The sequence below is a fragment of the Heptranchias perlo genome, unplaced genomic scaffold, assembly GCF_035084215.1.
Source record: "Heptranchias perlo isolate sHepPer1 unplaced genomic scaffold, sHepPer1.hap1 HAP1_SCAFFOLD_754, whole genome shotgun sequence".
Lineage (NCBI taxonomy): Eukaryota > Metazoa > Chordata > Chondrichthyes > Hexanchiformes > Hexanchidae > Heptranchias > Heptranchias perlo.
Window position 1 is genome coordinate 6,552 of NW_027139787.1, and position 26,032 is coordinate 32,583.

Here is a 26,032-nt window from a genome sequence, read left to right on the forward strand (position 1 = left end):
CGGAGTGAGAGGGTCGGAGGGGGAGGGTCGGAGGGAGCGGGTCGGAGGGTCGGAGGGAGCGGGTCGTGGGGTCGGAGGGAGCGGGTCGGAGGGAGCGGGTCGGAGGGAGCGGGTCGGAGGGAGCGGGTCGGAGGGAGCGGGTCGGAGGGAGCGGGTCGGAGGGAGAGGGTCGGAGGGAGCGGGTCGGAGGGGGAGGGTCGGAGGGAGCGGGTCGGAGGGTCGGAGGGAGCGGGTCGTGGGGTCGGAGGGAGCGGGTCGGAGGGAGCGGGTCGGAGGGAGCGGGTCGGAGGGAGCGGGTCGGAGGGAGAGGGTCGGGGGGTCAGAGGAAGAGGGTCGGAGGGAGCGGGTCGGAGGGAGCGGGTCGGGGGGTCAGAGGAAGAGGGTCGGAGGGAGCGGGTCGGGTCGGAGGGAGCGGGTCGGGGGGTCGGAGGGAGAGGGTCGGAGGGAGCGGGTCGGGGGGTCGGAGGGAGAGGGTCGGAGGGAGCGGGTCGGAGGATCGGAGGGAGCGGGTCGGAGGGGGAGGGTCGGAGGGGGAGGGTCGGAGGGAGCGGGTCGGAGGGAGCGGGTCGGAGGGAGAGGGTCGGAGGGAGAGGGTCGGAGGGAGAGGGTCGGAGGGAGCGGGTCGGAGGGAGCGGGTCGGAGGGTCGGAGGGAGCGGGTCGGAGGGAGCGGGTCGGAGGGTCGGAGGGGGAGGGTCGGAGGGAGCGGGTCGGAGGGAGCGGGTCGGGGGGTAGGAGGGAGCGGGTCGGAGGGTCGGAGGGAGCGGGTCGGAGGGAGCGGGTCGGAGGGAGCGGGTCGGAGGGTCGGAGGGAGCGGGTCGGAGGGAGAGGGTCGGAGGGAGCGGGTCGGAGGGAGCGGGTCGGAGGGAGCGGGTCGGAGTGGGAGGGTCGGAGGGGGAGGGTCGGAGGGAGCGGGTCGGAGGGAGCGGGTCGGAGCGAGCGGGTCGGAGGGAGCGGGTCGGAGGGAGCGGGTCGGAGGGAGCGGGTCGGAGGGAGCGGGTCGGAGTGAGAGGGTCGGAGGGGGAGGGTCGGAGGGGGAGGGTCGGAGGGAGCGGGTCGGAGGGAGCGGGTCGGAGGGAGCGGGTCGGAGTGGGAGGGTCGGAGGGGGAGGGTCGGAGGGAGCGGGTCGGAGGGAGCGGGTCGGAGGGTCGGAGGGAGCGGGTCGTGGGGTCGGAGGGAGCGGGTCGGAGGGAGCGGGTCGGAGGGAGCGGGTCGGAGGGAGCGGGTCGGGGGGTCAGAGGAAGAGGGTCGGAGGGAGCGGGTCGGAGGGAGCGGGTCGGGGGGTCAGAGGAAGAGGGTCGGAGGGAGCGGGTCGGGTCGGAGGGAGCGGGTCGGGGGGTCGGAGGGAGAGGGTCGGAGGGAGCGGGTCGGGGGGTCGGAGGGAGAGGGTCGGAGGGAGCGGGTCGGAGGATCGGAGGGAGCGGGTCGGAGGGGGAGGGTCGGAGGGGGAGGGTCGGAGGGGGAGGGTCGGAGGGGGAGGGTCGGAGGGGGAGGGTCGGAGGGAGAGGGTCGGAGGGAGAGGGTCGGAGGGAGAGGGTCGGAGGGAGCGGGTCGGAGGGAGCGGGTCGGAGGGTCGGAGGGAGCGGGTCGGAGGGAGCGGGTCGGAGGGTCGGAGGGGGAGGGTCGGAGGGAGCGGGTCGGAGGGAGCGGGTCGGGGGGTAGGAGGGAGCGGGTCGGAGGGAGCGGGTCGGAGGGAGCGGGTCGGGGGGTCAGAGGAAGAGGGTCGGAGGGAGCGGGTCGGAGGGAGCGGGTCGGGGGGTCAGAGGAAGAGGGTCGGAGGGAGCGGGTCGGGGGATCGGAGGGAGCGGGTCGGGTCGGAGGGAGCGGGTCGGGGGGTCGGAGGGAGAGGGTCGGAGGGAGCGGGTCGGAGGGAGCGGGTCGGGGGGTCGGAGGGTCGGAGGGAGAGGGTCGGAGGGAGCGGGTCGGAGGATCGGAGGGAGCGGGTCGGAGGGGGAGGGTCGGAGGGGGAGGGTCGGAGGGAGAGGGTCGGAGGGAGAGGGTCGGAGGGAGCGGGTCGGAGGGAGAGGGTCGGAGGGAGCGGGTCGGAGGGAGAGGGTCGGAGGGAGCGGGTCGGAGGGAGCGGGTCGGAGGGAGCGGGTCGGAGGGAGCGGGTCGGAGGGTCGGAGGGAGCGGGTCGGAGGGAGCGGGTCGGAGGGTCGGAGGGGGAGGGTCGGAGGGAGCGGGTCGGAGGGAGCGGGTCGGAGGGAGCGGGTCGGAGGGGGAGGGTCGGAGGGGGAGGGTCGGAGGGAGCGGGTCGGAGGGAGCGGGTCGGGGGGTAGGAGGGAGCGGGTCGGAGGGTCGGAGGGAGCGGGTCGTGGTCCTCACTGTGTGGCAGGGATTGTTCCCTCAACTCACCTGAGAAACATTTGCCTGCCAATAAGTAAAGCCGGCCCCAGTGGATTTGGTGGCAGGGAAAATGGGATATGCGCCAAACCCTGCAGGAAGGTCCACCAGACCCACATGTCCCACCATTTGGATTGTGGTGGGTGGAACAGGACTCGTTTCCTGGGCGGTGACCTTCCTTCTGATGCTTTCACGACTAAAGTTCACCAGCTGGATCAGTGAACTGCAAGGTGTGAAGCAGGGTGGCAGAGGCACTATGGATGCTGTCCACCTTGGCCATAACCAACAGAAGGACAGGGACTTCCGGAACCGACAGTTTCAGACTCTGGGTCACCCTTGTGTTGAATACATGAATAAGCCTCAGTGACTGGAGGTCGTGGTCTGACTCAGGCTCCCAACTGGGCTTCCGAAGGTGGGAAGCCTCCGGGCAGCTTCCTCGGGCTAAACCGACAGGGAAGGTTGATAGTTAGCCCCTGGGAACAGGGATGAGGGCGGCTGTACCAGCAACGGGCTCATCAATACAAGTGCCGATCGAGTTAAACCATCGAGACATGAGCCCCTGCCACTCGGGGGAGGTGCCACTGAGGCACACGTAACCTCCCCGGGAGTGAGAGCCCTTGGAACCTGGCTGCCCCTCAGGAATTGTAGGGAGCGGCTGAAGGTGGTGGGGGGTGGGGGAGACACAGATCTATAAAAAGTGAACGGAGACCTGGGACTGCCCTCAGCAAAGTGGAACTCACCCGCAGCACAGGTGACCCTGAGCGGGGTCGAGTCCTCCGAGGGTGGAGCCCCCAAATGAGCTGGCGCCAACTGGAGACCAATGTCCAGGGGCTGGGTTGGTGTCACCAGAGGGCACGACGGATGCCTCTGGTGAAGGACTCACCAACAGTAGCTGGCGGCACTTGGGGGAACCAGCCTGATTCTGGCACCAGAAGGCACGGACACCTCAGAGCCAGCTGGTGCCAGAGGAGGACTCTTCCTCTTTATCCCAGGAGGCCTCGGTACAAGTTGGTACCGGGGCTTCACCCGAGGGTGTGGACTGGGATGGCAGGGACTGGTTGGCGAGTGGCCTTAACCAGCCTGTCCCACTCTACACCATCGAGGCAACAACCGGAGCGTCCCCCCTCGAGACTTTCCTGTTCAGTCCCAAGGTGGAGCTCCAGCCGACATCGGTCGGAGATGACTGTGTGGACTGGGCCCTCTCCAGTGCCAGTGCAGTTAACCCCGAGCAGTGCCGAACTGAGCCTGGAGTTGGAGCAGGGTTGGTGCTTGATGCCGATGCAGGGGCAAGATGGCTGGACGTGGAGGTCCAGCCCAGGGGAGTGGGGAGGAGGGGAGCAAATTAACAATACAAATAAATGTCAGAATAAGTCAAGGCGGAGCTGGTAGGGATAACAGGCTCGGTGACCTTAGTGTCCAAATTACAGACCCACAGACTTCTCACTCTTAGTGATCAGTGTAAATTGTTGGCCAATCCTTCAATGACTCCTCAGATGGGCCTGTAGATGAGGCACAATCAATCGAGGAAGGGACTAAGGTTCTCTCTGGGCACTTTCTTTGCTTCAATCATCAGAATCAATGAACCAGCTCCTAACTTTTAGTTTCAGTTCCGTACTCTTGACATCTATTTGTCTTGTTAATCCAGGGAGGTGAACAAAATGGACCAGGTTGGTCGATCCTTACATTTTGCTGAAACTGGGAGTCTGGGATGTGAAAGAAATGTGAGAGAAGGGAGAGAGTGGGTTTAACACCATCTCCAGTCATTGGCTGCACGTTTAGATGGGTCTTTGGGGGTTGGTTTTTGGCCGTCAATTAAAAAGCAAATGAAAAGATGTGGAGTTGGCACTGAGAAATGGATGGGACACAGAGGGATGGCGTGAGGGGAATTTCAGTTGCACTGCTCCCTCCTTTGTGGTATCTCTACTGGCATTGATTCGATTCCGGTCAGGATACGCTCTCACTTGTATTAGATCCACTTGTTCTTTGTGGTTTTGTTATAACTTTAGTCTGTGGGGAGTTTGATAAAAACACCCATTTCCTCTCACTCATCCTGACACCAACCGTGTACCTGTGGCAGTAGAAGAAATTACACATAAAATCACTGGATTGCAACAAGGACAACGACAGGCATTTTATAGCTGCCCACGTATAGTAAACCATTTAACCTGGAAATGCTTAATGCAGATGTTGGGTTCAGAACTTATCGACTTGTTTCTTTTCTTGTAACGTTTCTGGCCACAGATTCTGATGCCACCTGAGTATTAAAGGCAGAAGATTCCACCGGTTCTGGAGTTGGACAATTGACACCTTCTTCAGAATCAGAGAGAAGGTCCAGAATGGCTGCCATGCCTTCAGGTGAACCAGGATCACTGGCACAAGAGGAGCTTGTCTGACACTATCGGAGTGCTTTAGATGGCAGGACCTGAACCAGCTGACCTGGGAGGTCCTTGGCAAGGACCCAGGGATTGACAAGTCCAGACGACACCAGTAACACCTGGGTCAAGAGTATCTCCCCGACTCCTTCAGTCTCATTGTCTGAGGCCAAGCCCAAGCTCCAGATCTTTTTATATTTTTAATTAACAGACTGTCAATGCACTGGGTTCAATTAAATAATAAACTGTTCCTCATCAAAAACATTTCAGGAGCAGTATTTCCATTTTCTGTTTAAAACAGCCACTATCTCCCCCCTCCACCCCCAGAATGCAGTATTTTCGGTGTTTCAGATATTGCCTACAGCTCAAAAGAATGGAAGGAATTGGTACAGTACCTATTTGCTGCAAGAGTTGCCTCTGAGAGTCTCTTGTGAAAGTTTTCCCACCTCACTCTCTGAGCTCTCTTCATATTCTCTGTGTCTTTCTCTCTTTTCTCTTTCTCTGTATCCACTCCCTGTCTTCAACTCTTCCTCTGTCAATGTCTTCTCTCCCTCTCCAAGACTTCTATTCTCTCCCACTCTGCTGGCTCGGTCTATTCTAATCACAATGAGGAAAATTAATTTTGAGTTTTGTAGCTCAGGATCATCGGTTGAGACTGCCGTACCTAGAATCATAGAAAGGTACAGCACAGAATGAGACCATTCGGCCCCTTGTGTCTGTGCCGGCTCTTTGAAAGAGCTCCCTAATTAGTCCCACTGCAATGCTCTTTCCTCATAGCCCTGCAAATCTCTCCTTTACAAGTTTATATCCAATTCCCTTCCCTTGGGCCGGTGTCAGGAGCGGTGGGGCAGCGATGGGATTGTTTGCCTTCTACCAATGATGTTAAGTAGTTGTAAACATTTACAGCAACTGGAGTGAGGTCCAGTAAACATTGGAAACTGGTTCCCACCTTCCAGACTACCTATGAGCAATGCCATGGGAGATCTACCAATGGTAAGTTGTTGTCTACATTTACAGAACAGGGAGTGAGCACCAAACTCAAGGACTGGGAGCAGCCGGTCAGTGAGGGACAACAGGGAGGGAGGGACCTGAGAGTGGGGCTCAGTCACCAGCAGTAACCAGGCTCCAGGCCCCAGACTACCTAATGAGCAACGCCATGGAAGATCCTTTAGTGACATTACATTGAACTATTCCACCCGACTGTGCATCAATATTACTGGGTCTGTTAAACTGTCCATATTACTCGTGACTTTCACAAATAATGATACAAGATAAACACGTTGAGACAAACATTTCAATGACCACAACCTTCTGTCTAATTGATGATGTTTCCATGTGTTCTCTTCACAAAGTAAACCTGTTCAGATCCTCTATCCGACCCCATTCACTCCGAGATAGATCAGCCAGTTAGTCACAGTCAGTGCCGCTCCCTTTCCTTCACTTAAACTGGTTGTCCAGCCTCCTGCCTCAAATTGACCCAGTTTACAAACCTCTTGTGATGTCTGATCTCACTGTGATGCTCAGTGTGAGGGTGAGGCTCGCTCTGTGACCTCACGGTGTGACCCGTCCAGTTAAAGGGGCCTCACCTTTGATGAAATGGTGTTTGGCAAAAACCCTTGGTCTTCATTTCGATTACAATGACTTGATTCACTAGAATGCAATAACAGTAATAATCCATGTGGTTACGACCCAGACAACAGGGTGCACGGGCAATGGGGAATGATGGGATTGTTTGTCTTCTACTAATGATGTTTAGTAGTCGTATATATTTACAGCAACAGGAGGAGGCCATTCAGCCCCTCGAGCCTGTTCCGCCATTTAATTAGATCATGTCTAGTCTGCATCATAACTCCATTTTATCCTCCTTCATTCTATAGCACTTAATTAATACCCTTACCTGAAGAATATCTATCAATCTAATTTTTGAAATTTTCATTTGACCCCAAGCCCAGTAGCTTTTGAGGGGAGAGAGTTCCAGATTTCCACTGCCTGTAAAGATTTGCTTCCGGTCATCACCTCTGAATGGCCTCGCTCTAATTTTGTTCTGGACTCTCCCACTCGAGGAAATAGTTTCTCTCTCTCTACCCTTTCAAATCCTTTACTCATCTTAAACACCTCAATTAGATCTCCCCTTAATCTTCTGTACTCGAGGGAATACAAACCTAGTTGGTGCAACCTGTCCTCATAATTTGACCCATTAAACCCCGTTATCATTCTGGTGAATATGGGCTGCTCGCCCTCCAAGGCCAATATATCCTTGAGGTGCGGTGCCCAGAACTGAACGCCGTCCTCCAGATGTGGTCTAACCAGAGACCTATACAACTGGATCATAACTTCCACCCATTTGTGTTCCAGCCCCCTTGAGATAAAGACTAACATTCCATTAACTTTTTAAATTCTTTTTTGTACCTGTCCATTAGTTTTTAGTGATTTCTGTACATGGACCCCTAAATCCCTCTGATCCTCCACCATTCCTCGCATCTCACCATTTAGGAAATATTCTGATCTATTTTTCTTGGGTCCAAAGTGGATGCCCTCACAATTCCTCATGTTGAACCTCATCTGACACTGTTTTGCCCACTCACTAAATCCATCAATGCCTCTTGGCAACTTTCTACTCCCATCTACACTACTTACTGTGTCACCTAACTTAGTGACATCAGCAAACTAGGATATATGGCTCTCTGTTCGTTCATCTAAGTCATTGATAAATCTAGTGAAAGGGGAACACCACTTGTTACAATCAGAAAACATTCCTTTTATCCCTACTCTCTGTGTTTATCTCCCAACCAATTAATGTCCATGTCACAAGGTTACTTCCAATTCCATGAAGGCTTATTTTTAATAATAATCTCCTGTGCGGAATCTTATCAAATGCCTCTGTAAGTCCATATGGACAACATCCATAGACACTCCCTGTCCACAATGTTAATGGTCAACCTCAAAAAAATTATTACATTGGTCAGACATAGCCTACCCTTCAGAAATCCACACTGACTCTCTTTGACTACCTATGAGCAAAGCCATGGGAGATCTACCAACGGTAAATAGTTGTCTACATTTACAGAACAGGGAGTGAGCACCAAACTCAGGGACTGGGAGCAGCCGGTCAGTGAGGGACAACAGGGAGGGAGGGAGGGACCTGAGAGTGGGGCTCAGTCACCAGCAGTAACCAGGCTCCAGGCCCCAGACTACCGAATGAGCAACGCCATGGAAGATCCTTTAGTGACATTACATTGAACTATTCCACCCGACTGTGCATCAATATTACTGGGACTGTTAAACTGTCCATATTCCTCGTTGTGACTTTCACAAATAATGATACAAGATAAAGAAGTCTTCTCTATGAAATTTATCAATGCAAGCTTTAAACTCTGCATTGGTTCACTGACAACATTTTTTTTAATCGAAGAAGGCGGCTAAACAATGAGTAGATGAACATCTCCGAAATGACCTTCTCAGGGACTCATTTTCTATTATAAGCTCTGTGATTCAGGATCTGTCTCAGTACATGACCAGCTTTGTCTCGGTGGCGATGGCCTTGACATCCTTACTGCTAAGAATTCCCCATAGGTTCCAGTATGATGACCAAGGAAGGAGCTGGTACTGTATTTCTATCCAGTTTCTGGAGACCTGCTCTTACAGTGGGCCATATTCCCGAGCAAGGTTCCCTGTATTTTTTCGGCCATGTGAGGAATGAAGTTTGGTTTGTCCATCGATATAAAGGCTGTGTTCACCACTGTAAAAAAAACACAACTTTGAAGAGAAGATGTTTTTAGAAAACATTATTCAGGGAATATAACAAACAGAACAAATGTACAAAATGCTGGATAATTGTAACAAGGCGAGCTGTTAAGGATTTTTAATTAACAAAACTGGTGATAGAAATTTCAGATGTAAACACTGTCACCAGAGGAATGGGGACCTGATTGAGACCCAGAGTCTGTAGATGACGGAGGAGAGGGTGTCTGTCTCTGGTTCAGATATTTTTCTCTTCTGTCTCTCCCTCTCTTCCAGTGTTTATATATTTTGTCCAGGTTTCCTTCTCTCCCTCTTGACAGATGAGATTTGATCCACAGAAACATATCAAGGTGATTTGTTTTTATATTATTCATACGGCTGAAGTCAGGCTCACAATCAGCACTTGAAACGTTCCCCATATATCCACTCGTTGTGAAACCCCATTGTACCGTTCTGCATTTTGTAGAGTGAAAGTCGCCGTGTCCTGAAATGTTTTCAGTGACTTTGTTTCAATCCTCTCTGCAATTGAATACTTGCAGTCATTGTATTGGCTCACAATGAGCTCCTTCTCATCCATGATGTTTTGCCCAGGAGACTTTACTTGACCAAGGATCAGGATTTGTCTGGATTTGTCAACCAGCTTTTCAATATTCTCAGTCCCAAACTCGTAGCTGATTTGTTGTGGTGCAAATGAAGCAAATTCGAAAGCCGACCGTTCATTGAGTTCATTTTCTGGGAACCTTTTTTCCAGATGATCACAGAGGAGGGATACGAATGTCAGAATGGGTTGCTCCCTTGAATGGTTCATCTCTTGTACATGATGCAATTAGATGTTTCACTGTGTTGCACCAGAAACTGTCTCACCGAGATACTGTCCTCTGATCCTGCGGATCTTGGCCCTCGTTAACTGAACAGCTTCGATTGTTGTTAAACAGCTCTTCAGAAAACATTTGCACAATGAACTTTCTATATTCAGCCTGGTTCTCACTTGTATTATCAACCTGACATCTGTCATATGCCCCTTTTTTCTGCTTCATCTTACTATCTCTTTCGTCATCCAGGGAGCTCTGGCTTTAGTTGCCCGACCTTTCCCCCTCATCGGAATGTACCGAGACTGTACCTGAACCATCACTTCTTTGAAGGTCGCCCATTGTTCAATTAGTTTTGCCTGCCAATCTTTGATTCCAATTTACCTGGGGCAGATCGATTCTCATCCCACTAAAATTGGCCCTCCTCCAATTAAGTATTTTTACTCCAGATTGCTCCTTTTTCATAACTACTTTAACCCTTATGACACTATGATAGCTGTTCGGTAGATGTTCCCCCACTGACACTTGCTCCACCTCATTCCCCAGAACTAGATCCAGCAATGCCTCCTTCCTCGTTGGGCCGGAAACATACTGGCCAAGAAATGGCTCGTTTTATAACCGTCTTTCTGGTGAAAACAGTGTTGTTCCTTTTCCACTCTCTCTCTCTTTCCCATGGTTTAAACAAGTTGATACGACAGCATCTGATGTTTACAACAGCTTCTCACAGACTTTCAAGGCCTCACCGCTGTCTTATCTTTAACCGTCTAGACAGTCTGCTGAATAAGAGTGTTCCAATGTGACCAACCTTCCCAGCATGCTGCCTTGAACAGTCAGTTTAACAGTTCCTTTGTTGAATTAATACTTTTAACCAAACTCAGCTCCTTTAGCAGGTCATTAATAACTGGGATTGAAAAGTCCAAAATCCTTCAGTGAGTGTGAGCGATCGAACAACTGACTTTAAATCATTCAATGAATCTGAATTGCACTCACCACAGATAAGGTTAAGAATTGTTGTTACAAGAAGTTTAATCACCGTGACATCGACACAAAAGTTCTTTCAAATACGACAAATGAAAGAAAAGTGTTCCAATCATAACAAGCTGGATAATAACAAAAAGTATAGACATGATTTTCACCCAAGGATGCTGTCCCACATTATAGACGACCTCCCACCATTCATGATTCCCAAGGGGAGAGGTCCCCTTTTCAATCTCAGCATTACGTTGTTTCATGTGCACTGTCAGTCTATCAATATTAGGGGTTTTAAACTACAGAAGTAATCTAAGAAAGTGGTTTCCCTTCTTACTTCTCAGTCTCAATCTTCAACAGCCCCTCCCTCCCCCTCCTTTGTGGGATCCTGGGGGCCTTATCCAAGGTCCTCATCTTGTTAGCATCACAGACCGATCTCCAGCCATTTGCTCTTCTAATCGAAGTTTCATTTGGTTAATATTACACATCATGATAGAGACAAAGAAAATCATAATACATTGTACAGAAAACTACAGAAACTCGGCTCCCCCAAATACTCCCATATTATCAAGAAATCTTGGACTTCAAAGATCCTCCAGCTCCCCCTTTTTCCCATTATCCATCTTGTGGATAATTCAGGCTAAGTATTATTTCTCCCCGGCCCTCAGTTGTCCCAATTTCATTGTTAACTCAAAGAAACCCAACCCTGAATTCTGGAAATCCAAATTCTCTGTCCCTCTTTACTTTAATGTCAATCCCTCTGACAGGTACCAGTGTGTTTAACTCGATCCTGATTGTTTCATTAACTGGTCGGTTTATGGAGTTTGTGTCAGTGCCTTGATTAAAAAAAGTTCAGATCAGTAGTGACCCAGGAGATGTCCTCACTCTCCTGAGCACATTAACCATTTCATGTAGTGATGTTGTCAACGTGACTGAGCGTGTCTGAGACCCGTTCTTCAGTGCATCTTCATCATGCATTCCACATACGAGTTGCCTCACACGCAACATATCACATTTACACACAGCGGTTTCCCAAAATCATCCCAAACGTGACATCAAATACAAACCATTCCTGCACTTTCAGTCTGTCTCATCAACAGATCGGGGGGTGTCTGGAGGTCTTTGCTTATCTCCCCCTGCACGGTCCCGATGTCTCGGGTAGTGGCCAGGTTATAAAATATTCTTCTCACTGTTCAGTTTAAGCAAGGACACAACCATCTCCAAGAGAAAGCTGTCAATGAACTATTCTTAACTGCCCTTCCCTGACTTTCACTGGATTGTGCATTGATCCCTGATTGATGTCCTTTGGGGGTTGTTCCCAGGTGATCTTTGTTTCTCACCGGTCACTCACATCTTTTTCCCGACCCGCTGGTTTTGGTCATCACAAAATGTCCCATTATCACCCATGTTCACCTGGGACACTGATTGTAGACCCCAATTGGTGGGGCAATTTTCCTGTTTATACCTCACACACTCAGTCACTCCCTCGTGTCTAATGAAGTTAAACATCCCATAATATTACCATTTCATGTTGGTCGTGAGCCCTGGAGGAACCTTACTGTCCAATAAACTAAAAATCATTACCCCATAAACCATAGATTAAAAGTTCCCAGTCTGGTCCAATCTATCAATACGTTGACTTAGTTTAGGACAGATGTGTTACCCCCCTGGGCAGTCCCAGAAGCTCTCAGCGATGCCCAGGAGACCCCGGGGGTGGAATTAGTCTCTGGTGTTAGTGCAACACGGGCGATAGTGAATGGACAGCCCATTTTACACCCCGCACGATTTCCCTTTCCACTGAAGTCAGTGTAACTCGGGCTGTCGATTCACCATCGCTGTTTTGAGCTACGGCCAAAGAACAATTTCAACCCCAGCCTCAGATTTTCAGAGCAGCTCTTTAAAGGGACCGTGACCTGTCACTACTATCATTCACAACTGAGATTAGTACAGTCACACCTGTCACTACTATCATTCACCACTGAGATTAATACAGTCACACCTGTCACTACTCTCATTCACTACTGAGGTTAATACAGTCACACCTGCCACTACTATCATTCACTACTGAGATTAATACAGTCACACCTGTCACTACTATCATTCACTGCTGAGGTTAATACAGTCACACCTGTCACTACTATCATTCACTACTGAGATTAATACAGTCACACCTGTCACTACTATCATTCACTACTGAGATTAATACAGTCACACCTGTCACTACTATCATTCACTACTGAGATTAATACAGTCACACCTGTCACTAATATCATTCACTATTGAGATTAATAGTCACACCTGCCGTTACTATCATTCACGACTGAGATTAATACAGTCACACCTGCTGCTACTAAGATTAATACAGTCACACCTGCCATTACTATGATTCACTACTGAGATTAATGATATCGTGCCTGCCACTACTATGACACACTAACAAAATTAATGTAGTCGCGCCCGCCACGACTACAGTTCACTACTGTGATTAATACAGTCACACCTGACATTTCTATGATTCACTACTGAGATCAATCCCACTAAAATTATGGAGTTAAAGTAGCAAAATTCTACAACTGAAGCAGACAATCAATTGTCACACCACGAATTACAAGCAAACTCATCTAAAGTTACTATTTTTAGTGTTAGTGACAGGCCCTGACAAAGAAAAGCACAAAGACCCCACGGATCCTTAAAAGCATCAAAGCTCTGAGCTCCTGACATCATCAGAGGGGCAGGCCCAGGAGTGACATCATCACAGGGGCAGGCCCGGGAGTGACATCATCAGAGGGGCAGGCCCGGGAGTGACATCATCAGAGGGGCAGGCCCGGGAGTGACATCATCAGAGGGGCAGACCCCTCTGATTGGTTGTAATCTTCCAGAATTCACCAGATTTTGGAAAGGTCCCAGCGGATTGGAAAACCGCAAATGTAACACCCCTATTCAAGAAGGGAGTGAGACAGAAAGCAGGTAACTATAGACCAGTTAGCCTAACATCTGTCATTGGGAAAATGCTAGAATCCATTATTAAGGAAGTAGTAGCAGGACATTTGGAGACTCATAATACAATCAAGGAGAGTCAACATGGTTTTATGAAGGGGAAATCGTGTCTGACAAATTTATTAGAGTTCTTTGAGGAAGTAACGGGCAGGGTGGATAAAGGGGAACCAATGGATGCAGTATATTTGGATTTCCAAAAGGCATTCGATGAGGTGCCACATAAAAGATTACTGCACAAGATAAGAGCTCATGGTGTTGGGGGTAATATACTGGCATGGATAGAGGATTGGCTAACTAACAGAAAACAAAGAGTCGGGATAAAAGGGTCATTTTCAAAATGGCATCTGTAACTAGTGGGGTACCGTAGGGCTCAGTGCTGGGGCCTCAACTATTTACAATAAATATCAATGACTTGGATGAAAGAACAGAGTGTCTTGTGGCCAAATTTGCTGATGATACAAAGCTAGGTGGAAAAGCAAGTTGCAATGAGGACACAAAGTGTCTGCAAAGGGATATTGACAGGTTAAACGAATGGGCAAAAATTTGGCAGATGGAATATAATGTGGGAAAATGTGAAGTCATCCACTTTGGGAGGAAAAATAAAAAAGCAAAATATTATTTGAATGGAGAAATATTACAAAATGCTGCGGTACAGAGGGATCTGGGTGTCCTCGTACATGAAACACAAAAATTCAACATACAGGCGCAGCAGGTAATCCAGAAGGCAAACGGAATATTGGCCTTTATTTCTAGGGGGATGGAGTATAAAAGCAGGGAAGTCATGCTCCAAACTGTACAGGGCGCTGGTGAGACCACACCTGGAGTGCTGCGTACAGTTCTGGTGCCCTTATTTAAGGAAGGACATACTTGCATTGGAGGCAGTTCAGAGAAGGTTCACTCAGTTGATTCCGGGTATGGAAGGGTTGTCTTGTGAGGAAAGATTGAACAGGTTGGGTCTGTACTCATTGGAGTTTAGAAGAATGAGAGGAGATCTTATTGAGACATATAAGATTCTGAGGGGACTCGATAGGGTAGATGCTGAGAGGATGTTACCCCTCATGGGGGAATCTAAAACTGCGGGACATAGTCTCAGAATAAGGGGTCGCCTGTTTAAGATGGAAATGAAGAGGAATTTCTTCTCTCAGAGGGTCGTGAATCTTTGGACTTCTTTAACCCAAAAAGCTGTGGAGGCTGAGTCATTGAACACATTCAAGGCTGACTGAGACAAATTTTTGAACAGCGAGGGAGTCAAAGGATATGGGGAAAGGGCGGGAAAGTGGAGTCGAGATAAAAATCAGATCAACCATGATATCATTTAATGGCGGAGCAGGCTCGAGGGGCCGAATGGCCTACTCCTGCTCCTATCTCTCATGATCTCATGGTCTTATGGACCCGGGAGTGACATCATCAGAGGGGCAGACCCGGGAGTGACATCATCATAGGGGGCAGACCCGGGAGTGACATCATCAGAGGGGTAGAACCGGGAGTGACATCTTCAGAGGGGGCAGACCCGGGAGTGACATCATCAGAGGGGGCAGACCCGGGAGTGACATCATCGGAGGGGGCAGACCCGGGAGTGACATCATCAGAGGGGGCAGACCCGGGAGTGACATCATCAGAGGGGGCAGACCCGGAGTGACATCATCGGAGGGGGCAGACCCGGGAGTGACACATCGGAGGGGGCAGACCCGGGAGTGACATCATCAGAGGGGCAGACCCGAGAGTGACATCATCAGAGTCTCAGCTGTGAGGATTAATTTAACAGTTTTAGGGATTTGTCCCCACAATAAAATGCTGGAAACACGGGTTCAGTGAATGTGGTTTGAAATGTGTGTAAATGTCTCAGTGAGTCAGTGACCCGGTGAAATGACAGAGTCCCGGCCTCGTAGTCTAACTGAACTCGGATCCTGATGTTAGACGGGATCGGTGAGAGGCCAGTGCTCCGGTAATTGTGCCAAACTCTGAGAAAATCAGCAGAAAATCCCAAACACCAGGATTTACTGCTGAGCCGAAGATCAGAGTTCATCGTGTCCCTCTCGACATTCCCACACACAATCCCTATTCCCCAGTCTTTCCCATCAGTCTCCACATCCCAGGAATGGGATCCTGAGGAGAAATTCTGGGAGCAGAGGACTTGGGGATGGTCTTTAAACCTCTCTGGGTGAGGTGGGTAGGGCTGTTTCCGTTCAGTCCGTGTTACTGATCTCAGATCATCAGACAGAACCAAGTTCCAGTTTACTGTCTTTGGATCCAGGCTCATCGGTGACCTTTGCCCTAGAGAGGAGAGAAGAGATTGGTCAGACAGGGTTATTCCACTCAGATCAATGATTGACAGCTGCAGGGTGGGAGAGTCAGTATTTCCCAGACAGTGTCAGCCCCATATTACCTCTTAGACTGGATTCATCCCATGTTAAATCAATGGCCTTCAATCAGAATCCCTGTTAAATAGCAGTGTGTGGGTCCCAGTGCTGTACACTCAGTGCAAACACTGCAGTGGAGACACACAGTAGCAGTCAGTTTAATCACACAAGCCCCTGGCACTGTGCTCAGGTTCTCCCAGACACAATGGAGGGGATTCACCGGCACACAACACATCCCACAGACTCACAGTTCCAGCCCCACAATCTCAGCACCGGCTGTACTGGGAACATGATGTGGAGATGCCAGTGATGGACTGGGGTGGACAAATGTAAGGAATCTTACAACACCAGGTTATAGTCCAACAGTTTTATTTGAAAATCGCAAGCTTTCGGAGATTATCTCCTTCGTCATTCACTCACTCACCTGACGAAGGAGATAATCTCCGAAAGCTTGTGATTTTCAAATAAAACTGTTGGACTATAACCTGGTGTTGTAAGATTCCTTACATTTGTACTGGGAACACACAGCTCACAGGAGTGTGCCCCGGGCTCTCTCGCTCCTGTTACTGTCCCATCCTGAATACAGGAGTGTGCCCCGGGCTCTCTCGCTCCTGTTACTGTCACATCCTGAATACAGGAGTGTGCCCCGGGCTCTCTCGCTCCTGTTACTGTCACATCCTGAATACAGGAGTGTGCCCCGGGCTCTCTTGCTCCTGTTACTGTCACATCCTGAATACAGGAGTGTGCCCTGGGCTCTCTCCCTCCTGTTACTGTCCATCCCGAATACAGGAGTGTGCCCCGGGCTCTCTCGCTCCTGTTACTGTCCCATCCTGAATACAGCAGTGTGCCCTGGGCTCTCTCCCTCCTGTTACTGTCCCATCCCGAATACAGGAGTGTGCCCTGGGCTCTCTCCCTCCTGTTACTGTCCCATCCTGAATACAGGAGTGTGCCCTGGGCTCTCTCCCTCCTGTTACTGTCCCATCCTGAATACCGGAGTGTGCCCTGGGCTCTCTCCCTCCTGTGTGTAACTCCGCTGTTAGCAAAGGGTTAATCAAATGGGACTGTTATTGATTTCTCTTTATATTAATGTAACTGTGTTCAGTAACTTTTCAATTGGAACTGATCTGACCAGCAGTTTGATTCTCCCTTTGATATGGACAGACCCTGTAACAAGACCTTCGGAGGCGTGTCGGTGCGAGTGGAACGGCATCTTGTGAACTCTTCGTCTTTGAACTTCACAGGGACATGAGAGAGGTGGGAATGGTGGTTCGTTGTCTGTAATGTTGAAGCTGGTTGTATTGAGACATAAACAGCTGTCTGTAAAGGCCCCCCTGGAAGGAGACCCCTGTCGAAAGGAACACGGCCCAGTGTGAGGAACAGCAACACGTGCACTGGAGGGTTAGAATGTCTTTGATGGTTCTGTAACTGACCTCATCCTAAGGATTTGATTGACAGATCAATCAGGATGTGGAAATCATTGACAGGGGACATGAAAGGAACAAGAGGTAATACTAAAACATAACAGGATTGGGAAAAACGATAAACAGTCGGAGTGGGAAGAGAGAGCTCAGAATCTGATGGGGCCTGACCAGCCGACCATTTCACTGTTAACGTGTGGATTCTCCGGGTTAAAAACTCCTGAGTGCTGTTGTTGTGTGTGTTTAATTATTGTCAATAATAGTTATCATATGCTTAATAAACCTGTGACTATCCACCTGTAATACTGTGAACCCCAGTATTTTGACCAGTAATTATCAGTAAGAACATCGTTCCTCTGACCCGCCCCTCCCTGACCCATGGGGGGTGAAGCTCTGGCCCATTACAGTGAGGAGTGTTTAAAGCAGGTGTGACTGGGGACTGAGGATTAATCTCAGGCTCCTGATCCACACACACAGGGACCTGATATTAAAGTTCGGGGATATTCCCAACTGTCTGAACACAACTAACCCGACCTGCTCTCAGTCCCTTATATTGGAGAAAAGCTGCACGTTCTTACCAATGATTCCCAATATGTCTGAGTGATACTTTTCCGATTCATTCAGCCTCTTCTGGATAAGTTGAGATATATTGGACAGGTTCAGGGTGAGCGCTGGAACATCTGGGTCTGTGACTCTCTGAGTCTCAATCACTCTGGAATGAAAGAGGAGAGAATGTTTTTATCAGTGGGGACATTTCAGATCAGAAACCCAAAGGGGAACGAGTGATCAGTGCAACAACCTGCACCCCTTCTAATGCTCGTACTGAGACCCCGCAGCAACCCATCCTGAAAATGGCAGAATCCCGGGATTTGCAGTCTCCCTGCATTCACACTGATCTCCACACGTGCAGTGGGATCCTGGTTTGCTGCCACTTCAGCTCAGTTTGTGATTTTCAAAGCCGTCTGTGTTCAGTCCAGTTTCTCTGTACTGGAGCCCTCATCTTTCCATTATTAATAATTATTATTATCCCGAGGGTCTCCAGTCTGTGCTCCCCCCCTCTCGACAATCATGTGAAGTGAGGAGAGGAGAAGGAACAGCCTCCCAGGGACCTGGGATCAGTGGGATTCCCTCACAGAGGGTCCAGTCACACTGACATTACTGGGAAATCTCAGCACTCACTCATTTCTCTGTTAGTGGATAGAATGAGCCAATCACAACACATTCCAAGCGGTGATTCTACTTTCACTCTTCTCCCAGATACAGGGGAAGGTTCCCTATCAGCAGCAGGCACTGTATGACTGAGAGGAACTTACCTGGAAAGGAGCTGCTTCGAGTTCTGTGAATAAAGAGAGGAGATCAAATCAGTCAACGAACAAATCAACACCCAATGGAACCAAAGAGTGAATTTGGGATTGAGAGTAAAGAGTTCAGTGTATAACAGTAGGTGGGGCCAGTCACAGGAATGGCCAATAATCCCACATTTCACTGCACTCCATCCTGGGGCAGCACCAACACTCCGAGGGCAGGGCCGAGGGGGCAGCGCCAACACTCCGAGGGCAGGGCTGAGGGGGCAGCACCAACACTCCGAGGGCATGACTGAGGGGGCAGCGCCAACACTCCCAGGGCAGGGCTGAGGGGGCAGCACCAACACTCCGAGGGCAGGGCTGAGGGGGCAGCACCAACACTCCGGGGGCAGGGCTGAGGGGGCAGCGCCAACACTCCCAGGGCAGGGCTGAGGGGGCAGCGCCAACACTCCCAGGGCAGGGCTGAGGGGGCAGCGCCAACACTCCGAGGGCAGGGGTGAGGGGGCAGCGCCAACACTCCGAGGGCAGGGGTGAGGGGGCAGCGCCAACACTCCGAGGGCAGGGGTGAGGGGGCAGCGCCAACACTCCGAGGGCAGGGGTGAGGGGGCAGCGCCAACACTCCGAGGGCAGGGGTGAGGGGGCAGCACCAACACTCCGAGGGCAGGGCTGAGGGGGCAGCACCAACACTCCGAGGGCAGGGGTGAGGGGGCAGCGCCAACACTCCGAGGGCAGGGCTGAGGGGGCAGCGCCAACACTCCGAGGGCAGGGCTGAGGGGGCAGCACCAACACTCCGAGGGCAGGGGTGAGGGGGCAGCACCAACACTCCGAGGGCAGGGGTGAGGGGGCAGCACCAACACTCCGAGGGCAGGGTAAAACTTGGGGTGTGTTGTCCCACAGGGATCGGTGCTGAGACCACTGCTGTTCACCATTTACATAAATGATTTGGACTCGGGAATCGGAAGCACAATTTCAAAATTTGCGGACGACACCAAATTGGAGGTATAGTTAATACTGAGGAGACTGCGACAAAATACAGGAAGACATTAATAAACTTGCGGAATGGGTGTGTATCTGGCAAATGAATTTCAATATAGTTAGGTGTGAGGCATTACATTTTGGTTGGAATAATAAGGAGGCCTCAAACTCCTTGGAAAACAAGAGTCTAAATAGCGCAGAGGGATCTCGAGGCTCCAGATGCACAAATCACTAAAAGTAGCGACGCAGGTTAATAAGGCCATAAAAAAAGCAAAGGACTGGTTTTCATTTCTCGAGGGATAGAATTTATGTTAAAATTGTATAGAATTTTGGTTAGACCACACTTGCAGTATTGTGAATAGTTCTGGTCTCCATATTATAAAAAGGATATTGAGGCACTGGAGAAGGTGCAGAAACGATTTATTGGAATGATACCAGAACTGAGAGGTGATACCTATCAGGAAAGACTGAATCATAGAATCATGGAAAATTTACGGCACAGAAGGAGGCCATTTGGCCCATTGTGTCTGCACCGGCCGACAATGAGCCACCCAGCCTAATCCCACTTTCCAGCACTTGGTCCGTGGCCTTGTAAGTCACAGCACTTCAGGTGCACGTCCAGGTACTTTTCAAATGAGTTGAGGGTTTCTGCCTCTCCCATCCATTCAGGCAGTGAGTTCCAGACTCCCACCACCCTCTGGGTGAAAAAATGTTTCCTCAGCTCCCCTCTAATCCTTCTACTAATTACTTTAAATTCGATGCGCTCTGACCTCTCTGCTAAGGGAAATAGGTCCTTCCTATCCACTCTATCTGGGCCCCTCATAATTTTATACACCTCAATAAAATCTCTCCTCAGTCTCCTCTGTTCCAAAGAGAACAACCCCAGCCTATCCAATCTTTCCTCATAGCTAAACTTCTCCAGTCCTGGCAACATCCTTGTAAATCTCCTCTGTATCCTCTCTAGTGCAATTACATCCTTCCTGTAATGTGGTGACCAGAACTGTACACAGTACTCAAGCTGTGGCCTAACCAGTGTTTTATGCAGTTCTAGCATAACCTCCCTGCTCTTATATTCTATGCCTTGGCTAATAAAGGAAAGTATTCCATATGCCTTCTTAACCACCTTATCTACCTGTCCTGCTACCTTTAGGGATCTGTGGACACGTACTCCAAGGTCCCTCACTTCCTCTACACCTTTCAGTATCCTCCCATTTATTGTTTATTCCCTTGCCTTGTTTGCATTCCCCAAATGCATTCCCTCACACTTCTCCGGATTGAATTCCATTTGTCACTTTTCTGCCCACCTGACCAGTCCATTGATATCTTCCTGCAGTCTACAGCTTTCCTCCTCACTATCAACCACACGGCCAATTTTTGTAACATCTGCAAACTTCTTAATCATGCCCCCTACATTTAAGTCCAAATCATTAATATATATCACAAAAAACAGGCTGGGGCTCTTTTCTCTAGAAAGTGAAGACTGAGGGGTGACCTGATTGAGGTCTTTAAGATGATGAAAGGGTTTAATAGGGTAGACTGAGAGAAGATGTTTCCACTTGTGGGGGAGACCAGAAATAGGGGCCAGAAATATAATTTTATCCCCTCAACTCCTCCACTGCTTGATCAATTCTGTTAAATAATGAGACTTTATTGTGTCACTGAGGTTACAGCCCCTGATCCGTGGTTTTGCCAGATATTGAGAATTGAAGAGCAACGTAAAAACTCGAAAAGGACACTTATTTAATGGATTAGGTCCAAGAGTGTATTTTAATAGACATTAATAAATCCAATAGGGAATTCAGGAGAAACTTCTTAACCCGGAGAGTGGTGAGAATGTGGAACTCACCACCACAAGGAGTAGTTGAGGTGAACAGCACAGATATATTTAAAGGGAAGCTCGATAAACACATGGGGGAGAAAGGAATAGAAGGAGATACTAACAGGGTGAGATGAAGCAGAGAGGGAGGAGGTTCGTGTGGAGCATAAACACCAGCAGAGACATGATGGGCCGAATGGCCTGTTTCTGTGCTGTAGATTCTATGAAATTCGATATAACTCCTCGGGCAGTGCTGAAGGGGCAGTACCAACACTCCAAGGGCAGGGCTGAGGGGGCAGCACCAACACTCCGAGGGCAGGGCTGAGGGGGCAGCGCCAACACTCCCAGGGCAGGGCTGAGGGGGCAGCACCAACACTCCCAGGGCAGGGCTGAGGGGGCAGCGCCAACACTCCCAGGGCAGGGCTGAGGGGGCAGCGCCAACACTCCGAGGGCAGGGCTGAGGGGGCAGCACCAACACTCTGAGGGCAGGGCTGAGGGGGCAGCGCCAACACTCCCAGGGCAGGGCTGAGGGGGCAGCGCCAACTCTCCGACGGCAGGGCTGAGGGGGCAGCGCCAACACTCCCAGGGCAGGGCTGAGGGGGCAGCGCCAACTCTCCGACGGCAGGGCTGAGGGGGCAGCGCCAACACTCCCAGGGCAGGGCTGAGGGGGCCGCGCCAACACTCCGAGGGCAGGTCTGAGGGGGCAGCACCAACACTCCCAGGGCAGGGCTGAGGGGGCAGCGCCAACACTCTGAGGGCAGGGCTGAGGGGGCAGCACCAACACTCTGAGGGCAGGGCTGAGGGGGCAGCGCCAACACTCTGAGGGCAGGGCTGAGGGGGCAGCACCAACACTCCCAGGGCAGGGCTGAGGGGGCAGCGCCAACTCTCCGACGGCAGGGCTGAGGGGGCAGCGCCAACACTCCCAGGGCAGGGCTGAGGGGGCAGCGCCAACACTCTGAGGGCAGGGCTGAGGGGGCAGCACCAACACTCTGAGGGCAGGGCTGAGGGGGCAGCGCCAACTCTCCGACGGCAGGGCTGAGGGGGCAGCGCCAACACTCCGAGGGCAGGGCTGAGGGGGCAGCGCCAACACTCCAAGGGCAGGGCTGAGGGGGCAGCGCCAATGCTGGGCCCCACCAACAATCTTCAAACAATTCAGCCCTCTCACCAGCCTCACAGAAACGCCCCATTCCCCAGACATGGCCCTGTTTATATTGAAGATGTACCTGAATAAAGGAGAGATGGTCCCTCTGTACCAGATTCTGGATTTCTCCATCTATTAATGTAATCTGTTCCATCCTCTTGTTTAATGCTTCAGAACAGCTTCTAATCTGAGAGAGAGCTCGGAGACCCTCCTCATCGATCAGTTTCAGTGCGTATTCTTCATCTTCTTCCAGCTGTCTCCTCCATTCAGAGAAGCTCTTCGATAGCTTTCCTTTCAGCTCATTGATTCGTGTCTGAAACCCAAACCAACTCTCATTACAAACGGCCCTTCCACACAGCTCTTACCCTGAGCACATGGCACTTTCCAGGGACGGGACAGTTTGTTTCGATCACTACTCGATCACCCGTTAAAGATAGACAAGCAGTGGGGGGAGGTTCTACTGGGAGAGAAAACAGAGTTTACCGAGTGTTGCCTTGAGCCTTGAGTTTAATAGAAAGAGCACTGTATTTAGACTGTGTATGGCACTGCCACCTGGTCCATCCACACCTGGAGTGATGGGTCCAGTTTTGGTGCCCACACCTGGTGAAGGACATCGAGACTCTGGAGAGGACGGTGGCCAGAATGACACGTAGTCTGATGGATTTTAGTTCTGAGGATCGGCTCCAAGAGGGAGGGCGATTTAGAGAAAGGCAGGCCGAGAGGGACATGATTGAGGTTTTTAAAATGATCGAGGGATTATTGGACTCACTCGTTGGGTGAGGTACTTGAGATGGATCGGGATGGTGGGACTAGAGGGCCTGTGTATAAAATCCATAGGCACAGAGTTAGGTTAGACCCCAGAGTCCTCGATCTCTGGAACAGACTCCCTGAACATGTGGGGGGTATGGAGTCACTCCCACCCTTTAAAATGGGAGGAATTTCCCACAGATTTTCCTGAATTGTCTGCAGGTTCCAGAGTAAATCCAGGTCCAGTCCCACTTTACCCACCTTTATTTCAGCTTCTGATCTCTCCAAGTCTCGCTGTTTGCTGGAACAATTCTGTTGGACTCCCCGAAGACTCTCGATTTCTCTCTCCAATTCTTCCTGTAAAGGCAATTGGAAAGTGTTTAAAAGGGATTCAAACTGGAATGTAAAAGGGAAATGATTCCGTTCCAGGAGTGACCCCACTGGGTGTGGATAGAAAGTGGTTTGGGGGATTCTCAGTGTCTGGGCCCTGAGCAGAAATATTCCCTTCTGTGACTCTCAGTAAAGAGGCGCTCCCTGCCCTGTATAAACTGAGGAACCACACACACACCGGCTTCTTTTCACACTGACTCACCATGTGCTGCATTTTCACACGGACTCAGCTCCTCCATTTCCAGGAATCAGCCGAGGGGAAAGGGAGACAGACTCAGTCACACCAGCATTTCTCAAACACCAATTCCCTCTTGTTGTGAGAAACAGTTTCTCCCCCCAGCCCCTGAGTCACCCCCCGTGGGTGTCCCTCACTCCCCCCACCGGTGATGGTCCTCTCCCTGCTGGTCAGATGGCAGAATACCCCAGTGTTACACAGGGCTACAACATGCTCTGCTCCACAGCCCTATGCCATGGAGTGCCAGTTCTCACTGGTGCCCACACAGTGAATTACTGAGCTCGACAGTGCCCTCACCAGGAGGGGCTGAGTGTGGGTGAGGGGCAGTCACCCTGGGCCACTTTCACACCCTCCCAGTGCCCACCCTGTTCTCTCAGACAGACTGTAAGAGAAAGGAGAGGGAGAAAATCTGACTGACAAAAAACAAACAGCTGTAAACCCAGACCCGAGGCAGCAAGAAACCACTGGGCTAAATCAGCACTGTCTGCAATCAGTTCTAATAAATATTGGTCATTAACAGGAAAACTCTCCCTCACTGTATTTAATATCAGGAATTGTGTCACTCACCTTAATTGCAGCTTGTGCCTGATCCAGGCTCAGCAGTGTGTGGGATTTATGTTTCCCTATTATTGTACAGGAAACACACACACACTCTGCATCATCTTCACAGTAGAATTCAAGAACCTTCTTATGGTCAACGCACTGCCTGTCTGTAAGATCAGTCACAGGTTCGATTAGGGTGTGATCTTTGTCGGCCTCTTTCAGTAAATGTGGTTTTAAATGAAGGGAGCAAAGAGATGTTTCACCTTTCAGACACATTGGGCATGATTTTCGCTTTGAAAAACGGGTGGGTTGGGGACGGGGTGCATTAAAAATTGCAACAATTTAAAACCCACCCCCAACTCGCCTCCAACCCGCCCATTCCTGGTTTTCCCAGGGGCGGGACGAGGGGCGGGACGGGGGGCGGGCGACCAACCCGCTCTCAGGAGGAGGGTTGGTCATTAAAAGCTTTCAAGGAGGCTGTGGGCCTCCATTTTGTCAGGTTTTGTGATTTTAGTCACTGGGGCCCGGGATTCCTGGGCCTTCTCCATCACACCGTGAGAGGAGGCGAGAAGGCCCGAAACTGCAGGTGAGTGCCTTTATAGCACAGCTTGTGGGCCCAGAGGAGCAGGAGTGCTTCCCCCCGGCCCGACAAGCCCACCCGCAGCGATGACCTCCGATCATGACCCCGCCACCCCTCATTGACTGATCCCCCGGTGACTGACCCCCGATCCCCCTCCCGATGACCCCCGATCCCCCTCCCGATGACCCCCGATCCCCCTCCCGATGACCCCCAATCCCCCTCCCGATGACCCCCAATCCCCCGGTGACTGACCCCCGATCCGCCGCCCGATGACTAACCCCCCTATGACTGATCCCCACCCCAATGACTAACTCCCCCCGACACCGCCAATGCCACCATGGCCCCCGATGCCCCCATGCCCACCGATGACCTTCACCCTCCCATCCATCCAATCTAACGCTGACCTGAACACTTACCCCTTCCTTGCTCTGCTCCCATCTGACTGAGACCAGCCTGTCAATCAGGCTGGCCTGTCGGTCGGGAAACCGTCAAAATAAAGACATCCTTACCTTAAAATCGTAAGGATGTCTGGGAAACCCGTTCTTCCGGATTTCCTGTCCGTAAATCGACCCCCGCCCACTTCCTGGCTCCTGGCTAAAATTACCCCCAATCTCAAAGCTGGGGTTGGATTTTCAATGCAGTACTCACACAAGACACGGGCTGAATCAGCAGGAGGCTGTGACCGTGTGTATTTTTCCACTATATTACACAGCGTGAAGTTTCTCTCCAGACTGGGCCTGGGGTTGAATTTCCGGTGACACTGAGGACACTCAAACCCTTCTGGGCCTGGTGTCTTGGCCCAAACTCCCTCAATACATTTCAAACAGAAACTGTGCTGACAGGACAACACCACCGGGTCCTGGTACACCTGGAGACACACAGCACAGGTTAATTCATCCTCTAAAGCTCCGGGCTCCATTCCTCCAGCACCTGAAGCAGCTTTCACACAGCACAAGAGAGAGCGAGGAACCAGAGCAGGAAGTGAAATTCTTATAAACACTCGGTGTAGGGAGGGACGATGTTAATTTCATGATTCACCTTTGCTGAAGATTAACCCTTTCAGGCCTGCAGCAGCAGTTCAGAACAAAAATCAGAAACACACAAAAAAAATTGTAATTTTAAGAATAACCTTTACAAATCCTGCAGAGAGGGAGGTGAAGGAGATCTCTGGGAGGAATGGAAAAATATACAGAAAAAGTTAAAAGGTTCATCAGAGGGGCAAAGAGAGATCAAACAAAGCAAAATAGCAGAGGCTACAAGTCTCAGTAAACCCAACACGAAACATGTCCAAACA

The 26,032-nt window shown here is 50.8% G+C and overlaps 1 protein-coding gene across 1 annotated transcript; it reads right to left on the bottom strand.

The window, feature by feature from the left end:
- Positions 1-14,692: 14,692 nt before the first annotated feature.
- LOC137319175 (E3 ubiquitin/ISG15 ligase TRIM25-like) lies at positions 14,693-25,657 on the bottom strand. The gene is made up of 7 exons (XM_067981510.1): positions 25,343-25,657; positions 24,179-24,449; positions 23,252-23,343; positions 22,326-22,556; positions 18,321-18,343; positions 17,586-17,719; positions 14,693-15,503 (listed from the first exon to the last, which is right to left on the bottom strand). The coding sequence occupies exons 1-7, from the start codon at positions 25,655-25,657 to the stop codon at positions 14,983-14,985; spliced, it is 1,587 nt and encodes a 528-aa protein (XP_067837611.1). The 3' UTR covers positions 14,693-14,982.
- Between the last annotated feature and the right edge of the window lie 375 nt (positions 25,658-26,032).